General features: G+C 53.9%; 1 protein-coding gene and 1 pseudogene across 1 annotated transcript; both read right to left on the bottom strand.

Moving 5' to 3' along the window:
- Positions 1 to 3,699: 3,699 nt before the first annotated feature.
- On the bottom strand, positions 3,700 to 14,083 carry VPS26C (VPS26 endosomal protein sorting factor C). The gene is made up of 8 exons (XM_049785402.1): positions 13,996 to 14,083; positions 8,768 to 8,911; positions 7,704 to 7,853; positions 6,587 to 6,667; positions 6,208 to 6,282; positions 5,595 to 5,745; positions 5,351 to 5,503; positions 3,700 to 4,095 (listed from the first exon to the last, which is right to left on the bottom strand). The coding sequence occupies exons 1-8, from the start codon at positions 14,050 to 14,052 to the stop codon at positions 4,013 to 4,015; spliced, it is 894 nt and encodes a 297-aa protein (XP_049641359.1). The 5' UTR covers positions 14,053 to 14,083; the 3' UTR covers positions 3,700 to 4,012.
- A 5,794-nt stretch (positions 14,084 to 19,877) lies between these two features.
- Positions 19,878 to 20,139, bottom strand: LOC126025621 (thymosin beta-10-like; annotated as a pseudogene).
- Positions 20,140 to 20,355: the final 216 nt, after the last annotated feature.

Genomic DNA, 20,355 nt, shown 5'->3' on the forward strand with positions numbered 1-20,355 from the left:
TGAATATCTTTAAAAAAATAATGTGGGCCCGGAGAGATAGCACAGCGGTGTTTGCTTGTAAGCAGATCCAGGACCAAAGGTGGTTGGTTCGAATCCCGGTGTCCCATAGGGTCCCCCGTGCCTGCCAGGAGCTATTTCTGAGCAGACAGCCAGGAGTTACCCCTGAGCAACGCCGGGTGTGGCCCCCCCCAAAAAAATGTAATGGTAATACAAAATTTTAATATAATAGTAGGCAGAACCCATGAATCACATCAGTAGATGCAGAAAAAACAATTGGACCAATACTTTTTTTTTTTTTTTTTTGGTCCAGGACCAAAGGTGGTTGGTTCGAATCCCGGTGTCCCATATGGTCCCCTGTGCCTGCCAGGAGTTATTTCTGAGCAGACAGCCAGGAGTAACCCCTGAGCATCGCCGGGTGTGGTCCAAAAACCAAAAAAAAAAAAAAAATCACTCCTGGAGAGCTTGAGGGACCATATGAAATGCATGGATTGAACCTGGGTAGGCTCTGGACAACACCTGTGCCCTGCCCATTGTACTCTCCAGTCCCCGACATTTCTTGGGAGGCCACACCCAGCAGCATTCAGGGAATTGAACCTTGGTCAGCAGCATGCAAGGCAAGTGCCCTCCCAGGCATATATTATCATGCTGGCCCCTCACAGTTGTTGGGTTTTTTTTTTTTTTTTTTTTTTTGGTTTTTGGGCCACACCCGTTTGACGCTCAAGGGTTACTCCTGGCTATGTGCTCAGAAATCGCCCCTGGCTTGGGGGGACCATATGGGATGCCGGGGGATCAAACTGCGGTCCGTTCCTTGGCTAGCGCTTGTAAGGCAGACACCTTACCTCTAGCGCCACCTTCCCGGCCCCCCCTTTTTTTTTTTTTTTTTTTGGTTTTTGGGTCACACCCGGCAGTGCTCAGGGGTTACACCTGGCTTTACGCTCAGAAATCACTCCTGGCGGGCCCGGAGAGATAGCACAGCTGTGTTTGCCTTGCAAGCAGCCGATCCAGGACCAAAGGTGGTTGGTTCGAATCCCGGTGTCCATATGGTCCCCCGTGCCTGCCAGGAGCTATTTCTGAGCAGACAGCCAGGAGTAACCCCTGAGCAATGCCGGGTGTGGCCCAAACACCAAAAAAAAAAAAAAAAAAAAAAAGAAAAGAAAAAAAGAAATCACTCCTGGCAGGCTTGGGGGACCATATGGGATGTCAGGATTCGAACTGATGACCTTTTGCATGAAAGGCAAATGCCCTACCTTCACGCTATCTCTCCCGCCCCACAGTTGGACTTCTTTTCCTTAAATTGGATCCCCTTGATTTTGGTTGCCTGCGTGCTGAGACCACAGCAGGAAGTGGCCCTGGGCAGTGCTGGGTGTCAGGGAGGAGAGGTGGCCCTGGTTTGCTGTCTTACACATGTAAAATCACTTTATTTTAAGGCCGAAGCGATAGCACAGAGGTAGGGTGTTTGCTTTGCATGCAGCTGCCCAGGACGGACCTGGGTTCGATCCCCAGCATCCCATATGGTTCCCCCGACCCTGCCAGGAGCGATTTCTGAGCACATAGCCAGGAGTGACCCCTGAGGACCGCCCAGTGTGGCCCCAAAGTAAAACAAAACAAAAAACAACCACCTTTTTCCTTTCAACTTTTCTGAATTAATTTAGCTCAAGTGCCCTGAATTTCATTAACCCTGACCCTCAGATGGTCTGTGTTAAACTCTGGCTAATAAATGTGGCAGGAGGGGGCCGGAGAGATATCATGGAGGTAGGGTACACGTTTGCCTTCCATGCAGAAGGACGGTGGTTCGAATCCCGGCATCCCATATGGTTCCCAGAGCCTGCCAGGGGCGATTTCTGAGCACACACCCTGAGCGCTGCCAGGTGTGACCCAAAAAGAACTAAAAAATAAATAAATGTGGCAGGGAAGCAGCAGAGAGAAGTTTGGCTGACTCAAGAAGCTGCTCGATGACCCCTGGCTGGAATTAACCTTTCCCCGTGACTCTGATTTCTCATGCAAAACTGCCAGCTGAGACCCTTGGTGGTCTGCATGGGGCCCGACTTGCCCTGCTCTGCTGTGTATTCAGCACCATGGTGAACGTTGGCAAAGCTCTCTGGGCGGCTGCTCACCACTGTCCTGTCTGCATCTTTCCTCCGGGCTGCCACGGAGCATGTGGGCTGGGAACGAGAACCGGGATATATGACTGTGCTCTGCACAGGCCTGGCCCCACCTGACGGTTCCCTCTGGGGTTCTTGGGCAGCTGAGCCCCTGCTGCGGCTGGAGCAAATCCTTCACCCGAGGCTGCTGCGCACTGGCTGGTGGAACGAGGCGCAGGAAGAGCCCTCAGCTCCACAGAGAAGCCTGTGTCTGTCTGTTGGTAGGCGGTGACTGGCCACGCCTGTCTGGGGTCGTCCGGCCCTCTGTGAAGACTGCAGCTCCTCAGCGAGAGCAATGATGCACTTGCTGTCCGGCTGCCCCTGGCCAGCAGAAAGGGGAGGCGAGCAAGGGCCTGAGTGCAGACGTGAGCAGCAGGTAGTCTGAGGGGGGAGGTGAGCAAGGTCACACACCCTTCAGGATCATGCCCCCCACCACGCAGGTCAGGGACGGTGGGAGACCGTGGCCCCCCAGACACCTCCTCTAGGGGGTGTCTGCCAGCAAACTGCAGGGCTGATACATATCAGGGTGGTGCTCATGGACACATGCCAAGGTGTGGGGGCTGCCAGCCCTGGTCCAGTAGCTGTCAGCTCTGCACAGGGGTGGCTTGGTGACACACCGAGGACTGAACCTCATGGCCTGAAGCGTGTGTGGCAGGTATTTCAGGCCAGAGTCACAGCAGGGCAAGTGGGGGGACCCGGCAGAGCCCCAGCTCAGGGCCTTGTATTTGATCTGCATGTCCTTGGGCACCGCTCACGCCTCACACTCAGGACTGGAGCCGGGAACCTGGGGCCAGTCCTGGACCTCCCTGCTCCTCACATCTGACCTAAACCTCAACAACAGGCCCCCCCCAGGCTGGCCCTCCAAGACCTCAAATTCTGGGCAGCAGGGAAAGCTAGGCCGCTGCAAAGAAAGGGAGTGAGAGGGCCTGCCTGCAGGTTCTCAAGGCCTGAGCCATAGGATGATGTTTTTCCTTGCACATGACTGACCTGGGTTCAATCCCTGACATCCTCGATGGTCCCCGGCATCCCACCAGGGAGCAGAGAGCCAGGAGTCAGTCCTGAGCACTGGTTTATAACGCAGCACTATGGAAGTCATGAAGAGGTTAGATGAAACATCTAATCCCCAACTTCCCTTCCAAAGTCTCCAGTTTCTTCTTTTGCTCGAAAAATGAAAGACTTCTGAAACGTCCCAAACACTAAGACCTTGTTTGGGTTTGAGGCATACCTGGTGGCGATCGGGTCTGACTCTTGACTCTGCACTCAAGAATCACTCCTGGCGGGGCTTAGGGGACCATATGGGATGCTGAGGATTGATCAAACTGGGTCGGGAGTGTGCAAGGCAAACGCCCTCGCCGCTGTCTCATCACTCTGGTGCCCCTTGCTTTTTGGCTTGAACTCTCACTTGAACACGTTATCAGAGGGAGAACCACTCGTGCCAGTGAGCATGGGAGGTTTTTAAACATTGTATTCTGGGGGCCCTGTGCCACAGGCCCATGGGTGGGAGCCTGGGGAAGCCAGTTCTGGGGGAAACTTGCTGGTCTCTGTCAAATCACCCGAACAGTGCACAGGGCTCTGGGCCTGGTCAGTGGGAGGCCAGGGATGGGGTACAGCAGGCTCCCAAGGGCAGGAGGCCTGGCCCCGCCTCCTCTTCTGCAATGCTTCTGGGCGTCCTGGCGCTGAAGGTACAGTCCCCCCTCCAGCATGCTCAGACTGAGAGCCTGCTGCCTTTCCACGGGTCACCCCTGCGCTTTCCTGTGAGGGTTCCCTCTCTGGAAACAGCGAGTGCCCCTGCGGGCATCCTTCCATCTCTGCTGTGCCCCAATGGTGGAGGGGGTAGCGGTGGGGTTCCTCAGCAACCCCTATAGGGCTGACTAGACCCTGCAGAGCTTCAGCGGGAAGTTCTCAGTGATAAGGTGGTCGGCCTGGAGCAGCACCACCACGTTGACCTCAAATTCTGCGGAAAGAAGGGGCGTTGTCAGGTGGGACAGGTGGGACCCGGGAGACGGGCCTTGGAGCCCAGCTGCCCCCAATCCTGGCAACACCAGTCTCTGTGTAGGGAAATCAGGTTCCACCAGGGGGCAGTGAAGAGCCCAGGCCAGCTGCACCTCAGTTCTGGGGAAGACTGATGATAAACACCCAGACAGGGCATTTGGAGCTGAGACCCCAGTGCTGGCCGGCGCGGGCACAGGACAGGGCCAAGTGGACTCGGGGACAAGCCTGTGGTGGCAGGTGGACGCCGCAGGGCCAGCAGGGCTGGCCTCTCCCTGCACAAGCCCACCAGGGGGCCTAGAAACAGGGACTGTGTCACAGCCACCAGGGAAGGGAAGAGGTAGGAGCCAGGACTTGGCCAGGCCACTGCACAGCAGGCATCACCAGCCTGGGTCTGCCCTCAGGGCCCAGTAGCCCTGGTTGTCCTGAAGCTCCCAGACTGCCAGGCCAGGCAGCGTGTGCTCCCAGCAGAGCGCTGACCAGCCACTGACCAATAAGGTCAGAGCCCTGACCAGCGTCCTGACAAGAAGAGCCCCCAGCCACTTGCTTACTCGCTTCGTTGTTTGTTTTGGCTACACCTGGCAATGCCAGGGATTATTGCTGGCTCTGTGCTCAGAGATAACTCCTGGAGGTACTCAGGACTTACTCCTAGATCTGCACTTGAGGATCACTCCTGGCAGTGCTCAGGGCTTAATCCTGGCTCTGTGCTCAGGGATAAATCCTGGAGGTACTCGGGACATAGTCCCAGCTCTGTACTCGGGGATCACTCCAGGCAGTGACCGAGGCTTACTCCAGGCTCTGTGCTCAGGCATCGCTTGGAGAGTGCTTGTAAGCTACTTGGAACTGCGCTCAGGGATCACTCCCAGTGGTGTGCAGAGCTTATTCCTAGATCAAGGATGCCTCCCAGCGGTGCTCAGGGGACCAGATGGGATGATGGGAAGTAAGCCCAGGCCAGCTGCATCCAAGGCAAGCAAGTGCCCTCCCTCCCCGCTGTACTGAGCCCCATGCACCAATTTTTTTTTTTTTTGCTTTTTGCTTTTTGGGTCATACCCGGCAGTACTCAGGGGTTACTCCTTGCTCTGCTCTCAGAAATAGCCCCTGGCGGGCTTGGGGGACCATATGGGATGCCGAAATTCGAACCACCGTCCATCCTGAGTTGGCAGCGTACAAGGCAAACACCCTATTGCTGTGCTATCTCTCTAGCCCCGCCCCCCACGTACCGATTTTGAAGTTGGTGGTCTCGAGCGTGGGGCAGGTGAAGAGGCGCGGGAAGACCATGTGGATGGGGATAGGGAGGCCCCGGCACACGTCACCGTCGGCGATCTGGATGTTCTGGATCTCGGTGGCGTCGCGGGAGTAGCCCTCTGCGCATCCTGGGGAGCAGGAGGGCACGTGCGGCGGGCTCAGTGGGCGCAGAGGTGCGGGGGGCCACGCTCGTCCCCCGGGTCCAGCCCTGTGGCTCACCGCACGTCTCCACGCGCACCAGCTGCAGCTCCACGCTGCGCACCGCCGCCTCCGAGCTCTCCACCACCAGCTCGCCTGTCAGCGGCTGCGTGATGACGCAGTTGGTGGAGCTGAGGTGGCCTCGGATGAGGAACTTGGGCAGCAGGGCACGCTGCAGAACAGAGGCGGAGCTAGGTGGGGTGGGGGGAATCCTGGGGCCCACCCCCACCCACACTGCTCCCAGGAGCTGATGGGGAAGCCTGGGGGGCCCAACTGGCCGGGGTCACATGCACTGGGCAGGAGCAAAGCTGGCTGCAGGGCATTGAGGAGGGCTCTTCCTCCCCCAGTAAGACCTACTCCCCCGAGAAATGGTCACCGCCAGAAGGGGGACCCAAGGAAAGGCTCTGAAACAGGACACTGGGATGGGAAAGGGGTCAGACACTGCAGACAAGGCATCGAGAGATGGGGCAGGTCACTGCACAGGATCCTGGGAAATGGGAGACTGGTCCCTGCAGACAGGACGGAGGAGGGCGAGCGGCAGCAATGTGCCCCCCCAGCCCACTCACGTGGACCCCAGCCCAGGCTGAGAGCGGGTGGTGGTGAGCAGCCTAGTGCGGCCTCGGGGTCTCCGTACCTCTTTGACGTTCTGTAGGGTTTCGGGGGTGATGGTGAAGTCCACGGGGGTTGGACTCAGTTTTCCCTTCTGCGGCTGAGACAGGAGGCGGTGACAAGGGTCAGAGTCCAGGTGGCAGGGCCTGGCCTCTCCCTCCTCCCCTCCCCACCAGCAGCCTTGATCCATGCACCCTTATGTGCATCTATCATATCATAGGGGGCTCAGGCGCACTATGGCATCAGCCCTGGATCCCCAAAGGACCCATGGGGGGATCCCCAGCTCCCAGAGTGCCTGAGAGACCTGAGGGCCCCCACTGCAGCCTGGCAGGAGGGAAGGTGTCTTTCAACCAGTGCAGGCGGGAATAGAGGGTCCCGCACCCCCCACGCACTCAGGAACTCACCGCAGAGTGGACGATGAACTCGCAGGTCTTGGTGAGGTCCTTGGCCAGCAGCGACCGCCTCATGTCGCAGCGCAGGGTATACTGTGGGGGGTGGGGATAGGCTGGTCAATGCTTGGGCCAGGCCCCCGGCCCAGAACAGAGACGGGCTGGAGCTCAGCCACTGGGGTGTCCAGCGCCGACTTCAGGCTCTGCCTCATTCCGGAAACAGGACATTGAGGCTCTTCCTGTGTCTGGGGAAAGGCATTGAGACCTGTGCCAGCCCAGTGCCGCCAGGGACATACCCAGGAGAGCTGGGACACCAGAGAATCCTACAACCAGCACTTGTGCTTTAACTGGAAAGAGGAACATTTGAAAGCATTGTGTGTGTGTGTGGGGGGGGGGGTACATCCAGTGATGTTCAGGGATCTATCCTAGCGCTGGAATACTGGGGATTGAACCCAGGCAGTTGTGCAAGGCCAGTGCATTCCCCACTGTACTCTGTGGTTTGTTGTTTTTTTTTGGTTTTTCGGGCCACACCTGTTTGATGCTCCTGGCTAAGCGCTCAGAAATTGCCCCTGGCTTGGGGGAACTATATGGGACCCCGGGGGATCAAACCACAGTCCTTCCATGGCTAGCGCTTGCAAGGCAGACACCTTACCTCTAGCGCCACCTCGCCGGCCCCTGTACTCTGTGGTTTTAAAGACTGGTTTTTGGGCACACTCGGCAGCATTCAGGGAGTTAGTTCCTCCTGCTCTGCTCTCCGGGATCACTGCTGAGGACCTAAACCCAGATCTCAAGTGTTTTTGTAATTTTTCATTTCTGGGCCACACTTGGTGGCGCTCAGGGACTCTCTTCCTGGCTCAGTGCTCAGGGATTACTCCTGGCAGGTTCGGGAATTAGATAGGATGCCAGGGATCGAACCCGGATCAGCCACGTGCAAGGCAAACACCCTCCCAGCTGTGCCATCGCTCTGGATCAGGAGTCATTTTATGGAAGAAACAGCAGCACATAGGGCTGAAACAGGACTGAAGGAAGCTGGGGCAGTTCTCCAAGCAAAGCAAAGGCCGGGACGGGACCTCCGATTTCTGCTGGATCTGTATTACTGGGTGCAGCCTCCCCCAACGGCCCCCGGACACACCTGGATGTTGATGAACACGCCATGGTAGGTCTCGTACAGGACTTTGCCCCCCTTGACGAGCAGGGGGAACTCGAAGGGGATCTCGGTCCTGCCACTGGGGAACTTCCCTGGCTTCACCATCTCCATCGTGCTGTTGAGGATCTGGATGGGCTGTGAGAAGAGGACAGACAGACGGGTGTGTCTGGGGCTCTAGAGCCCAGAACCCAGAGCTTCACCCCCACGACCCCCCTACAATGACCCGAGCTACCTGGTCCCTTTCTCAGCCCAGGGGAAGGTCCCAGAGGCCCCACTGACACAGCCAAGGGACAAGGCACTATTCCCTGCAGAGGGAGTATGGCAGGAGGGCTGGGTGTATGTATGTGTGTTGGACCCCACTAAACCCTGATTGGCTCCCACCCCAGGGACCCTGGGAAGAAGAAAGTGAGGGAGGGAGGAAGGAAGGGAGGTAAGGAAGAAAGAAGAGGGAAAGAGAAGGAAACAAAAGGAAAGAATAGAAGGAAACAAAAGAAGGAAGAGAAGCCAGATCAATAATACAACAGGGAGGGCATTTGCCTTGCACACAGCTGACCCTTGGCATCCCCCATGATCCTCCCAAAGCCCACCAGAAGTGATTCCTGAGTGCAGAAACCCCTGAGCACTGTTGGGTGTGGCCCACATCAAGAGAAAAGAAAAGAAAAAGGAGGGAGGAAGAAAGGAGCAAGCCAGAGGGCCAGGCCCAGGTGGACAAATGTCCCTCTCACTGCAGGGCTCTAAGTCTCCAGCACTGAGTGAGGATCCCTGAGCAGAAGTGCCTGCTCCACTCAGCTAGCCCCAGGTCACCGTTTCTCTGGACTGAAAGTCGGTTTCTGAAAACCCTCAGTCATGTGCAGTTTAGGGGCCCCTGGAGAGAGTGAGTCCCTCGGATGCTCAGGCTTCTGCCGAGTGACCCCCAGAAAGCTCCTGGCCGGCAGGTGATTCTGCACTGGTGGCACAGAAGAGCCCGCAAGGAGCCCTCAAACAGAGGGTCGCCTAGGGTCTCCCAGAGAAGAGCAGCCTCTCTACACATCAGGCCTCTGAGCACCCACCTTGACGGAATTGTAGAAGGCCTCGAAGACGCCCACGCTCTTGGCACTGAGCTGGAGGTTCACGCTGCCCTCCACGGTCAGGGACAGTCCCTGGTGCTGCACCGCATCCTTCCCGGAGACGACCACCACCCCGGATAGCACCTCCTGCGGGGACAGGCACGTGAGGTCTCAGGGAGCGCTGAGGAGTTGCCTGGGCTGGGCAGGACCACCGCCCTTTCCAGTCTTCCAGAATCTTCTCCCTGCCAGCTCCCAAGGTCTGCTTTCCCGGAGCCAGTGAGGGGAGATGCGGCCGCAGGGCCCCACTCGCCCCAAGGTGGCACGACCTCTCTACGTCCAGTGTGAAAACGACAGGACACTTTGTGATTCCTGCCGGAAAATCAGGCTGTGACTAGACACATGGGTCTGCTGGAGTCTCACTCAGCCCTGACTGGTCCCTGGTATGAAAGAATTTGGGGGTACACAGGGCGATAAGAAAGTGGCAGAGCGGTGGCACAGGGCTTAAGGCGACTGCCTTGAGCATACTAGCCTAGGACGGACTGTGGTTCGATCCCTGGCATCCCATATGGTCCCCTAAGCCAGGAGTGATGCCCGAACGCACAAGCGAGGAATAACCCCTGAGTGTCACCGGGTGTGGCCCAAAAACCAAAAAGAAAAAAGGGTGAAGGGCAGCTGTCCATGAAGTTCCTCCAGTGTGCGGTGCTGCTGGAATCACAGTGGAACCATCCTTCGGGGCCACTGCGATAGATCCACTAAAGGGAAGTGAGAGCTGGTGCTCGGGTAGCAGTGCTCCACATGAGGACTGCATCCCGAGGAAACTTCCCTGAATCCACAGCACTGCTTCTCCTAGCCATTTCCACCTTGTCCACAATCCCTAGGCCCCAAAGAGATGTTTGGATTCCCGTTTCTTCCAAACTCCCTTCCAGGTTCTGGCTGACTCCACCAGACCCCTCAGCAGTCACTGTCCATGGCAGCTACAGTCTTAAGAAATGCATGGGAGGGTGGTGGATGGAGTGTGTGTTTAGGAGATAGGAGGGCAGGGAAAAGGCCCCTCAGCAGGATCTCAGGGTTAGAGCCCACAGAGTTGGAAACCCTTGAGGCACCTGAGACCAGACTTGGGCTCCAGAGCTCAACATCTGTAGCATCCTTTATAGCACAAGGAATCTCTTGCCTTTTTTTTCCCCTTTGGAGGTCACATCAGGAATCACTCCTGGCAGGTTCGGGGGACCATAGGGGCTGGTGGGGATCAAATCCAGGTGGGTTGTGTGCAAGGCAAGCACCTTACCTGCTCTGCTATCGTTAGAGCCCAACAAAATCCATTTCTTATTTCTGATTTTTGTGGGGCATCACATCCAGTGGTGCTAAGGGTTTACGCCTGACTCTGTGCTCAGGTCTAGCTTGTGATGGGGCTTGGCTGACAGTATGTGGTGCTGGGGATGAAACTCGGTAGTCTGTGTACAAGGCCTTAACCTCTATACTATTGCTCCAGCCAGGAGATTTACTTCTTCCATACTTCAGGCTTGAGAGTGGAAATGAAAGGCAGGTTTGCCCACAGACCGGCATGGTTACAGCCTTGACTCCAGGCACTTCCTCCTCAGGTGTGTGGCCAGCGAGGAAGTATGTTATGGAAGGAAACTTTCTTCCCAAGCAGTGGTGCTTTTGAATCCTCAGGATCTGGGATTACAAGCAGAGGCTGGCACCACGCTGGTGCCATTCATGGGGTGCAGACTGGGACTGACTCAGAGCCATCCCCAGACCCAGGAGTGGTGGGGACAGTAAACGAGCCCTGACAGCATGAGCCACTACAGGACAATCAGCCTGGAGTTCCTTCAAAGTTCTGCAGGCACCAGCCTTCCCCCTCAGGTGAGAAAAGTTCCAAAAGACAAGGCCCTCAAGAAGCGAGCTTCTATGGTCCCCCCAAGCCAGGGGCAATTTCTGAGCGCTTAGCCAGGAGTAACACCTGAGCATCAAACGGGTGTGGCCTAAAAAAACAAAACAAAACAAAAAAGAGCGAGCTTCTCTCCACTGACGCCCAGGAATCCCAGAAACAAATCTCTTCCCCCATCCACCTTCCTTTCCCCTTCTCCCTCCTCTCTCTCTCAAATCCCCACTTTCCTGATCTCACGGAGCCTGTTCACATCAATATCGACAAGTGAATCAGGCAGAAAATGTGACCATGTGCTGATCTACAGGCACAAGATGCAACTGGAAGGACCCCTCGTGACCTTGATGAATGGTGGGTCTCACTGCATTTATATCTCCCCTCCCACTCTTCCTCCCTCCTTCCTTCCTCTGGAATCACATATAACTGCTGACATAAGGCAGTGCCAGAGGAAGAGCCTGATAACCTCTGACATCATCAGGTAGCACCAGAGGAAGAGCTTGTTCAGCACCCAGAGCTCAAGATCTAAACATGCGCCTCAGCCCCATCCCCATGATCACTTGAGGGCTGAACTTCCTGGGCCGAGCTAGGTTCTGCACAGTGGAACCCAGGACCTCTTCCAGCACATCAGTGGACCAGGAGCTGTGTCCTAGTCCCTGGATCCAGAGCAGGGTGCAAGGACCAGGAATGAGCCTCAAAAGCCACACCTCAAGGAGCCCCCCACATGCACCCCACAGTATCACCTGACCCCCACTGGGAAAATTACTTATTCCTCTGGAGTCTGGACTATTACTACGTGGGTCTTGTCTGTGTCATCTGGTGGAGTGGTGTGTGTGGATCTTGAAAATGTGGGTCTTGAACAGACACATTTTGATGATGCAGAGGCCGGAGTGTGGTGGCACTTTCCACACACACCACCCCACCAGATGACACAGAGAGCTGCGTCTGTGCCCAAGTCCTCCCTCACAAGTCCTAAAGGGACCCTCAGAAATGGCTTGATCCCTGCACGGTTGTGATGGAGTGATGATGCCATCAGCCAAGGTACACTGCCTCATCCCGCAGCTCCCGACCACCAGTTTAGCCTGGCTTGCTTAGCAACACTCAGAGACAGTTCCATTGGAAAACAAAACACAGAATCATGAGAGATTTAGTCACGGTTAGTATCCCTGTTCTAATATATGTCTGTCTAATGTGAACTTCATTTAAAAAATATATTAAAGGAAAAAAAGATCATAATACAGACACTGGGTCAAGAGAGATTTAAGGTCAAAAATTGGGGACCTCGGGGCCAGAGAGATAGCATGGAAGTAAGGCGTTTGCTTTTCATGCAGAAGGACAGTGGTTCAAATCCCTGCATCCCATATGGTCCCCTGTGCCTGCCAGGGGCAATTTCTGAGCACAGAGCCAGGAGTAACCCCTGAGCGCTGCCGAGTGTGACCCAAAAAGACAAAAAAAAAGAAAAGAAAAGAAAAGAAAAAAAAAAAAAGAATTGTGGACCTCAATTGCAGTGCTGGTTTGCAGTGCTTCTGGTTGAAGGGATGGGGACTAGGAACTCAAGGTCAGGGATTAGCAGGTCATGGATAACTCAAGGTCATGGATGGGGACTGGGGCCTCAAGGACAGGGATCAGGCTGGACTAAAAGCACAGTAGGCAGGGTGTTTGCCATATGCAGCATCCTATATGATCCCCTCAGCTGGCCAGGAGTGATTTCTGAGTAGAGCCAGGAGTAACTCCTGAGCACCGACAGGTGTGGTCCCAAACCCAAAACTAGAACAAAATAAAGGTCAGGGATCAGAAGAAGAGGCTCAAGTCCAGGACTGGAGCTTCAAGGTCAAAGATAAGGATTGGGGGCCCGGAGAGATAGCACAGCGGCATTTGCCTTGCAAGCAGCCGATCCAGGACCAAAGGTGGTTGATTCGAATCCCGGTGTCCCATATGGTCCCCCGTGCCTGCCAGGAGCTATTTCTGAGCAGACAGCCAGGAGTAACCCCTGAGCACCACCGGGTGTGGCCCAAAAACCAAAAAAAAAAAAAAAAAAAACAAAGATAAGGATTGGGGCTGAAACTCAAGGTCAAGGATTGGGACTCAATGACTGATATTCTGCCACATCTGCTTTCTCCCTTAGCCCACACTTAAACATAAGACTATGGGTGGCCAATTTAAAACCTGTTAGTCTTAAATTCTTTGACATGTATTCACTCAAGAACTGAATGTCACACTCAGGATATTTAAGACAATACAAAAGTCATTTAATAGATCATATTGAAATTCACTGAATATTCGGCATTGGACTTGGCTATTAAATTCCTTTAGGGGTTTTCACTCTTTACCGACTTTCCCTTTACTTCTCATTATTTTCAGACTCTAGAACTTTACAGAATTGTTCCTCCTCTTGGAGATCCTTATTGTTTCTGTACAGAACTTGTGTCATTGGGGGCAGAAATAAGACAGAGGTGACTTATGTCTTACGTCGTATGTCAGGAGCCTCCAGATTTTGCAAAGACTCCAGAGTTAGGTGGCAACTTCGTAAGGGGCTGCTGGTACAAGCGGTTCTTGCAGCTGGGTTGGTTTGAGCGGTGACCAACACCGGATTCCTTGCCCATGCCGGCTTCGTCACCTTGCAGGCTCACCTGGGAGCTAACCATCGGGCTTGCGTGCTGTCTAGTGCACAATACACTGGTATTCACTCCTGATGGCGCTGCTGTGAGTGATATCAGGCGTATCCTGGACGGTCCTGGCTGTCATGTCAGCTCTGGTTTCTGTGTGGAGGAGCTCCAGATGTTGGCCCAAGACGAAGCTGGCCTGAGTTAGGGGAACCCCGCACAAACCCCCTCTTTTGCAAACGGGTCCCTTAGCTTTCCCATACCAGGTCTGAGCACCCTCAGATTTCCACCTCGGTGGCCTGGAAAACACTATGGGTGGCCAACTTCAGACTTATTTCAGTCTTGGGGCCGGAGAGATGGCATGGAGGCGCGGGCGTTTGCCTTGCATGCAGAAGGACGGTGGTTCGAATCCCGGCTTCCCGATATGGTCCCCCGAGCCTGCCACAAACATTTCTGAGCGTCGAGCCAGGAGGAACCCCTGAGCGCTGCCGGGCGTGAGCTCTCCCCAAAACAAATCTCATTTCAGTCTTAAATGAGCTGGTCCGGTGTCAGAGCAGAGCTTGGCCCGTCTCGGCCTCCGTACTTGGCCCTTTGCGGCCACCGTAGCCGCGAAGCCACAGCGCGCAGGGGTCCCTGTGCTGCAGCGCCCGCAGAGCTTCTCACGACCGTTCCAGGCTTTGGGGGTGCTTGGCGCCGGCCGCACCTGCCCCTCCCGGACAAAAACACAAGCACCCCGCCTCACTTACCCCAGCATGATACACCTTGTTCGCTCGCTTAATCTTAATATCGAGGGACGTCGCCATCGCCGACACCTCAGAGGCTTCCGCTACCACTTCCGGCCGCGCGTGACCGGAAGCGGCTCCTCCCCGCCCCGCCCCTTCCGCCTCACGTGCCCTAAGAGCCCGCCTTTCTCCTTCCGGCGCAGAGGCGTGTGCTGATTTGCTCCGCCCCCACCAACGGACGGAAGGGGCGTGGCCGGACAAGTCCCACCCCTTCCGCGAAGACCATTTGAAAGCCGGAAGCACCTTCCCGCGGGCCGGAAGTGGGAAGGGCGCGTTTCCCGGCGTGCCCCGCGCGAGAGCGGTGTCATGGCCGCGTCCAGGGCGCCGCCTGCGCTGATGTTGTCCCGTGCTGCGCCAGGCGCTGCAGCCCGGCTTCGGGCTTTGGGGCGTTGGTGCCCCGGGCCGCGTGCCCTTCCCCCGCTGTCTCCCTCGCGTCCCCTCCAGCTCGGGGCCCTCTTTCCACCTGTGTCCCTCCCCTGACACGGCGGCCCGGGCGGGGCCAAGGTCTCCGGGCCTCGGGGTGACCTCGCCGGGCTGGCGGGCTGCGGGGCACTCCCGCGGCGCGCAGCCTGCAGCCGGGCTGTTGCATATTCATAGCCGAGCATATTCATAGCGAGGGAGGAGCGAGGCTTGCACGGCTCTGCAAGGTTTGCGAGGCTTTGCAGTGACTCGCTGGGTCTCCTCTTGGCCGGCCATTCAGGGCCTGAGAAGGAGGGCGCGGATTGCTGGGGGGGCTGCAAATTGGTCTCCGTGCTGGAAGGGAAAAATCACTGCTCAGTTAAAACGAAAACCCTGGGGAGTGACTTAAACCAGGACTTATTTTTCCTCCAAAGCAGAGAGAGGGGTGGCCATCGCGTTGATTGCAGACCACCCCAGCAAGCAAGTGCTTTTGATTGCTCCATATATATATATATATATATATATATATATATATATATATATATATATATATATATATTGCATTTTGCTTTCTGCCTCTATTTTTTTCTTTCGCTGATGCAGACAGTGATTTTTTTTTTTCAAACCGCGTTAGGATGACAGGCTAGCTTCCGTCTGAAAACGATTTGGTGCATTCCCATCACGCATGAAAGCTCCTCGAGAAGTTCAGCTGCCTCTGAGGACGTCAGCGACTGACGCTGCTGCCGCAGCTGCAGTGGCTTCAGAAGGCACCGGGGCTGCTCGCGGATGGTGTTTTCGCTCCTTCCCCCCTCCACCAAATTTACGTCTTCCTCGGCAGGCCTTCTGCGCCTTCAGGGCTTCCCTCTGGTCTCGATCCTTCCAGGAAATTCAATCTCAACAGTGTAAAAAACAGTTCTTTGCTAAGGAACCTGATAAATAAAAGTCTTTTAAGTCTGTTTGCAATTCAAGAACTGGATCCCTTTCTCCCCCTCACCCCCAGACTCTGTCAATCTCAGCAGAGGAACCCTGGGAAGCAGAGAAAGAAGCCCCATCCGGGGATCCGCAGTCTAGACCCGCAAATCGGCTTTATTCTAACACTACAGCAGAACATCTCGGTTCCTTCTCTCCGGGTGCTAAACTGCTCCGAGGATGGGGTGGAGCGTGGGCTCCTTTAGCTCCACCAGTGATCAGTGGCATCAGTTTTGTTGCTGGTTCCCAAACCTAAGGGATTGGCTCATTTTCCTCCAATCACTGCTCTCTGGATCTGGTCCAGCCCTTCACCAGCCCCTCAGGGGACACCATAATTCCCAGCTCTGTTTCATTGGCTGGAAATGGGACTCTGCCTGTCCACGTTTTCTCCTAGCTGGAGGCAGGGCTCCCCAGGGCCTAGGCAAGGGTGAGAAGAGCAAGGACTTTACTGAGCTGACTCACAACCTCAGAGCCTGGCTGCTTCCAAATGGAGGCAAGAAACGCTTCACTGTCCATGGATGGGCAGGGTGTCTCTTAGTTGATCCCTGGTTTTCTGACCAACCGGCCCTAGTTTGACATTCCTTTTGTGTAAGGGGTAGGTGGGATCTCCTCCTCCATATATTCCACCCCACGGGGGGTGGGCACTGCATCTGCTTGGTCTTTCCTAGTGCACCCCGTCCTGTTAGCTTTTAGCAGAATCTCAGCATCTCAATGTCAGACTCTAGCCTTTTCTGAAGATTCCATCTGAGCCCAAAAGAATCCACATTTCTGTCTGGCCTGGGAGCTGCCTTCATTCTGCCAACTTTTTTTTTTTTTTTTTTTTTTTTTTTGTTTTTCGGGCCACACCCGTTTGATGCTCAGGGGTTACTCCTGGCTAAGCGCTCAGAAATTGCCCCTGGCTTGGGGGGACCATATGGGACTCTGGGGGATCGAACCATGGTCCTTCCTTGGCTAGCGCTTACAAGGCAGACACCTTACCTCCAGCGCCACCTCACCGGCCCCCATTCTGCCACCCTTCTTAATTCTTACTGGAACTGAAGTGTTAAACTGAAAACCAGGGAAATCAGCGAGAAGCTAAGTGGCAGGCAGGACGAATAGTACAGTGGGGAAGGCATTTACCTTGTGCATGCTGGCAATCAGGGTTCGATCCCCAGCACCCTATAGAGTCCTCTTGAGCCTGCCAGCAGTGATCTCTGAACACAGAGGCAGGTGTAAGCTGCACAACTGGGTGGGGTTGGGGGGCAAAGAACTGCTTACCTGACTGGTAAACAAGTAGGGAATGAATTCTAATCCCCCAACCCCTATCAAAAGGCCCCATTGATCCCTGGGAGATTTTACAGCTTTGCATTTACAATTACTTCTCACCAGCAATATTGGTGACCCTTGAACAAGATGAGGGTTGGGGTGCTCACACACACACCCCATGTGGCTGAAAATCCACATAAGACTTTAGACTTCGGGGCCCGGAGAGATAGCACAGCGGCGGCGTTTGCCTTGCAAGCAGCCGACCCAGGACCTAAGGTGATTGGTTCGAATCCCAGCGTCCCATATGGTCCCCCGGGCCTGCCAGAAGCTATTTCTGAGCATGGAACCAGGAGTAACCCCTGAGCTCCGCAGGGTGTGGCCCAAAAACAAAACAAAACAACAACAGAAAAGACTTCAGACTTTTTTTTTGTTTGTTTTGGGGCCACACCCGGAGGTGCTCAGGGGTTACTCCTGGCTATCTGCTCAGAAATAGCTCCTGGCAGGCACGGGGGACCATATGGGACACCGGGATTCGAACCAACCACCTTTGGTCCTGGATTGGCTGCTGGTAAGGCAAATGCCGCTGTGCTATCTCTCCGGGCCCAAGACTTTAGACTTGGGGCCGGAGAGATAGCATGGAGGTAAGGCGTTTTCCTTTCATGCAGGAGGTCATCGGTTCAAATCCCGGTGCCCCATATGGTCCCCTGTGCCTGCCAGGAGCAATTTCTGAGCCTGGAACCAGAAATAACCCCTGAGCACTGCCGGGTGTGACCCAAAAACCACAAAAAAAAAAACAAAAAAAAACAAAAAAAAAAAAAAAGACTTTAGACTTTAAAAAATTTAACTTGATGGGGGCACATTCAATTCAGAGTTCATGTCTGTATTTTTTTTTTTTTTTTGGTTTTGGTTTTGGGACCACACCCGGTGCCACTCAGGAGTTACTCCTGGCTCTGTGCTCAGAAATCACACCTGGCTTGGGGGACCATATAGGCCACTAGGGGATCGAACCGCTATCCATCCTAGGTTAGCACATGCAAGGCAAATGCCCTACCACCTGTGCCACTGCTTCGGCCCACATTTCTATAATTTTTGAAATTACATATATATCCCCCATAAAGCTATGCCCAGTTAGAAAAGATAGCGAAAACAGGGACTCTTCATAGCAATAAAAATAAAAACTACTTGGGATATTTTGAGTACCGTATTTTCTGACGTATAAGAGAACTAAGCATATAAGATGACCTCCTACTTTTCCTGTTAAAACATAGGGTTTGAGCTATATTTGCTGTATAAGACTACCTTTCTGGGCCGGAGAGATAGCATGGAGATAAGGCGTTTGCCTTTCATGCAGAAGGTCATCGGTTCGAATCCCGGCGTCCCATATGGTCCCCCGTGCCTGCCGGGAGCAATTTCTGAGCATGGAGCCAGGAGTGGCCCCTGAGCACTGCCGGGTGTGACCAAAAAACCACAAAAAAAAAAAAAAAAAAAAAAAAAAAAAGACTACCTTTCTTTTAATGCACACCAAATTGAAATTTAAAAAGTCAGAGAAAAAGAGTAGAACCCTCAAAGATTAACAGTATATGTTTAATAAAGCTAGACTTTGGAGTGCTAACAATCATTTTACATTTGTCATTTGTAGTGAGTGACTGTGATCTTTTTAATTGTGATCTACATTGAGAGCAGGGAGAGAGGGCTCCTCCAAGAGTAGCTGGCTGGAGTACAGTGATTAATAGGACAGCTAAAAGGAGACAGAGATCCTCCTCTGTGTCCTATAAAAGCTGAACAGACAGCACTAGAAAGCCACATACCCTGCTGCTGGATAAGATGCAGCATACAGTAACTAAGCTTCTCTGTGTGCCATGTAAGATGAATCAGGACAAGCAGAGGACTGAGTGATGACACCTGGCAGCTGGATGGGATGCAGCGGTAAGAGGGGGGCAGATCACATAACCCTGAAGTTGGAGTAAGTTTCAGCATGCCTTATACCAGTGTATAACATGACCCCCGACTTTTAAGAAGTTTTTCATGGATTAAAAAGTTGTCTTATATGAGGCTGGAGAGACAGCACAGCAGTAGGGCATTTGCCTTGGATGCTGAAGGACAGTGGTTTGAACCCCGGCATCCCGTGTGGTCCCCCAAGCCTGCCAGGAGCAATTTCTGAGCGTAGAGCCAGGAGTGACCCCTGAGCGCAGCTGGGTGTGACCCAAAAACCAAAAAAAAAAAAAAAAGTCATCTTATATGCCAGGAAATACGGTATATTAAATGTTTGAGATAAACAAATTGGAGTCACTGGTTTTTACCCTAATCAGGATGACTTCTTGTTATGCCTTTGTCCCACCTGGATGAGAAGAACCTGTGGGTTGGCCCCCTGTCCCTACCTATTTCCCACCCATGGGGGACGGCCTACACTTCCCAATAAAGACCAGAAGTCAGAGAGATTTCCCCCACTTGCTCCACAGCTTGCGTGGCCGTCAGCTTGTTTTGCTTGCTGCTTACGTGTGGTGGAAGTTCCTGAACTTGTTTCATCTTCCTAACTTGGTGTGGATTATTTTCTGTGTCTGCATTGCTTCCAGACCCACATCCCCTAATCTTCCCAGGACTGGGTGTGAGGATTTCTATTCAGGCCAGATTAATTGTATGAAATAAGAAGAGATACATATATCTTTCAGTAGGAGATTTAAGTCATTTTAAATGTCCAGTCTTATAAGTCTTATTTTCAAATATAGTTCCTGTCTAATTAATTTTTTTTAGCACATCATGCTGTGCTCAGAGCTCTATACTCAGAAATTACTCATGACAGTGCTCAGTGGACCATATTCAGTGCTGGGGGTTGAGCAAGGTTGGCAGCATGCAAGGCAAGCACTTTACAGCACCCTATAGTATCCTACCTGCTGAACTATCTCTCCAGTTTCTTGATATGATTTTCAATGGGAAAATCTAAATGTGTATGCTCTTCACAAAGAATTGTCTAGGTCATCCCAGGGTGGACTGGGGAGGAGTTTTGGCAGTCTCGAGGTGGAAGAGAGGAAAGAGAGAGGGAGACAGGGTCGGGGGTCCCTCGGAGACACCCCCCAGGTCGAGGGAGGGGCGCCCGCGCGTGGGAGCGCCCGGATTCACAGTGCAGCTTGTCGCTCGTGTCCATCTTGCAGGTGTCTCTTCCTCCACAATCACGAACTGGGGTCTCGAGGGAACAGGGGTGGTGGGTGGTTGGGCGGGTCGGGGTAGAGGTGGGGAAACCGTCCAGGCTCTTAGGAAATCTCACTCCGCTTCTCCTGTTCGATGGTCTCTGGTCGGCAGGGTGTTCTTCTCCTGCGTCTCCGTCTTCTTCAGCTTGGCCTTATCGAAGCTGGCGGTTTCCCCCATGTCCGGCTTGTCTGCCATCTTTCTGGGCACAACCCGTCAAATCCCGCTCGATCGCGTGTCCCGTTGCTCCCACTCGCGCTGCAGCAGCCGGAGACAAAAGAGTGGCGCCCGCCCCTCGCCTTATATACGCCGCGCCCCCAAAAAACAGATAATATTAAAAAATGTTTATATTTAAATTATTTTATTTTGGGGCCACAAAAACAAAATAATGGTGCTCAGGGTCAGAATCAGGAGCGGGTCACTACCTAACAGTATTTGAGAAACCATGTGGGGATCAAACTCAAGGCACCTGCATATACAGCATGTGATTTAAGGGAATAGAATTAGAGTCCAGAAATAAACTCTTCC

The sequence above is a fragment of the Suncus etruscus genome, chromosome 13 (genome assembly GCF_024139225.1).
Source record: "Suncus etruscus isolate mSunEtr1 chromosome 13, mSunEtr1.pri.cur, whole genome shotgun sequence".
In the NCBI taxonomy this organism is placed as follows: domain Eukaryota; kingdom Metazoa; phylum Chordata; class Mammalia; order Eulipotyphla; family Soricidae; genus Suncus; species Suncus etruscus.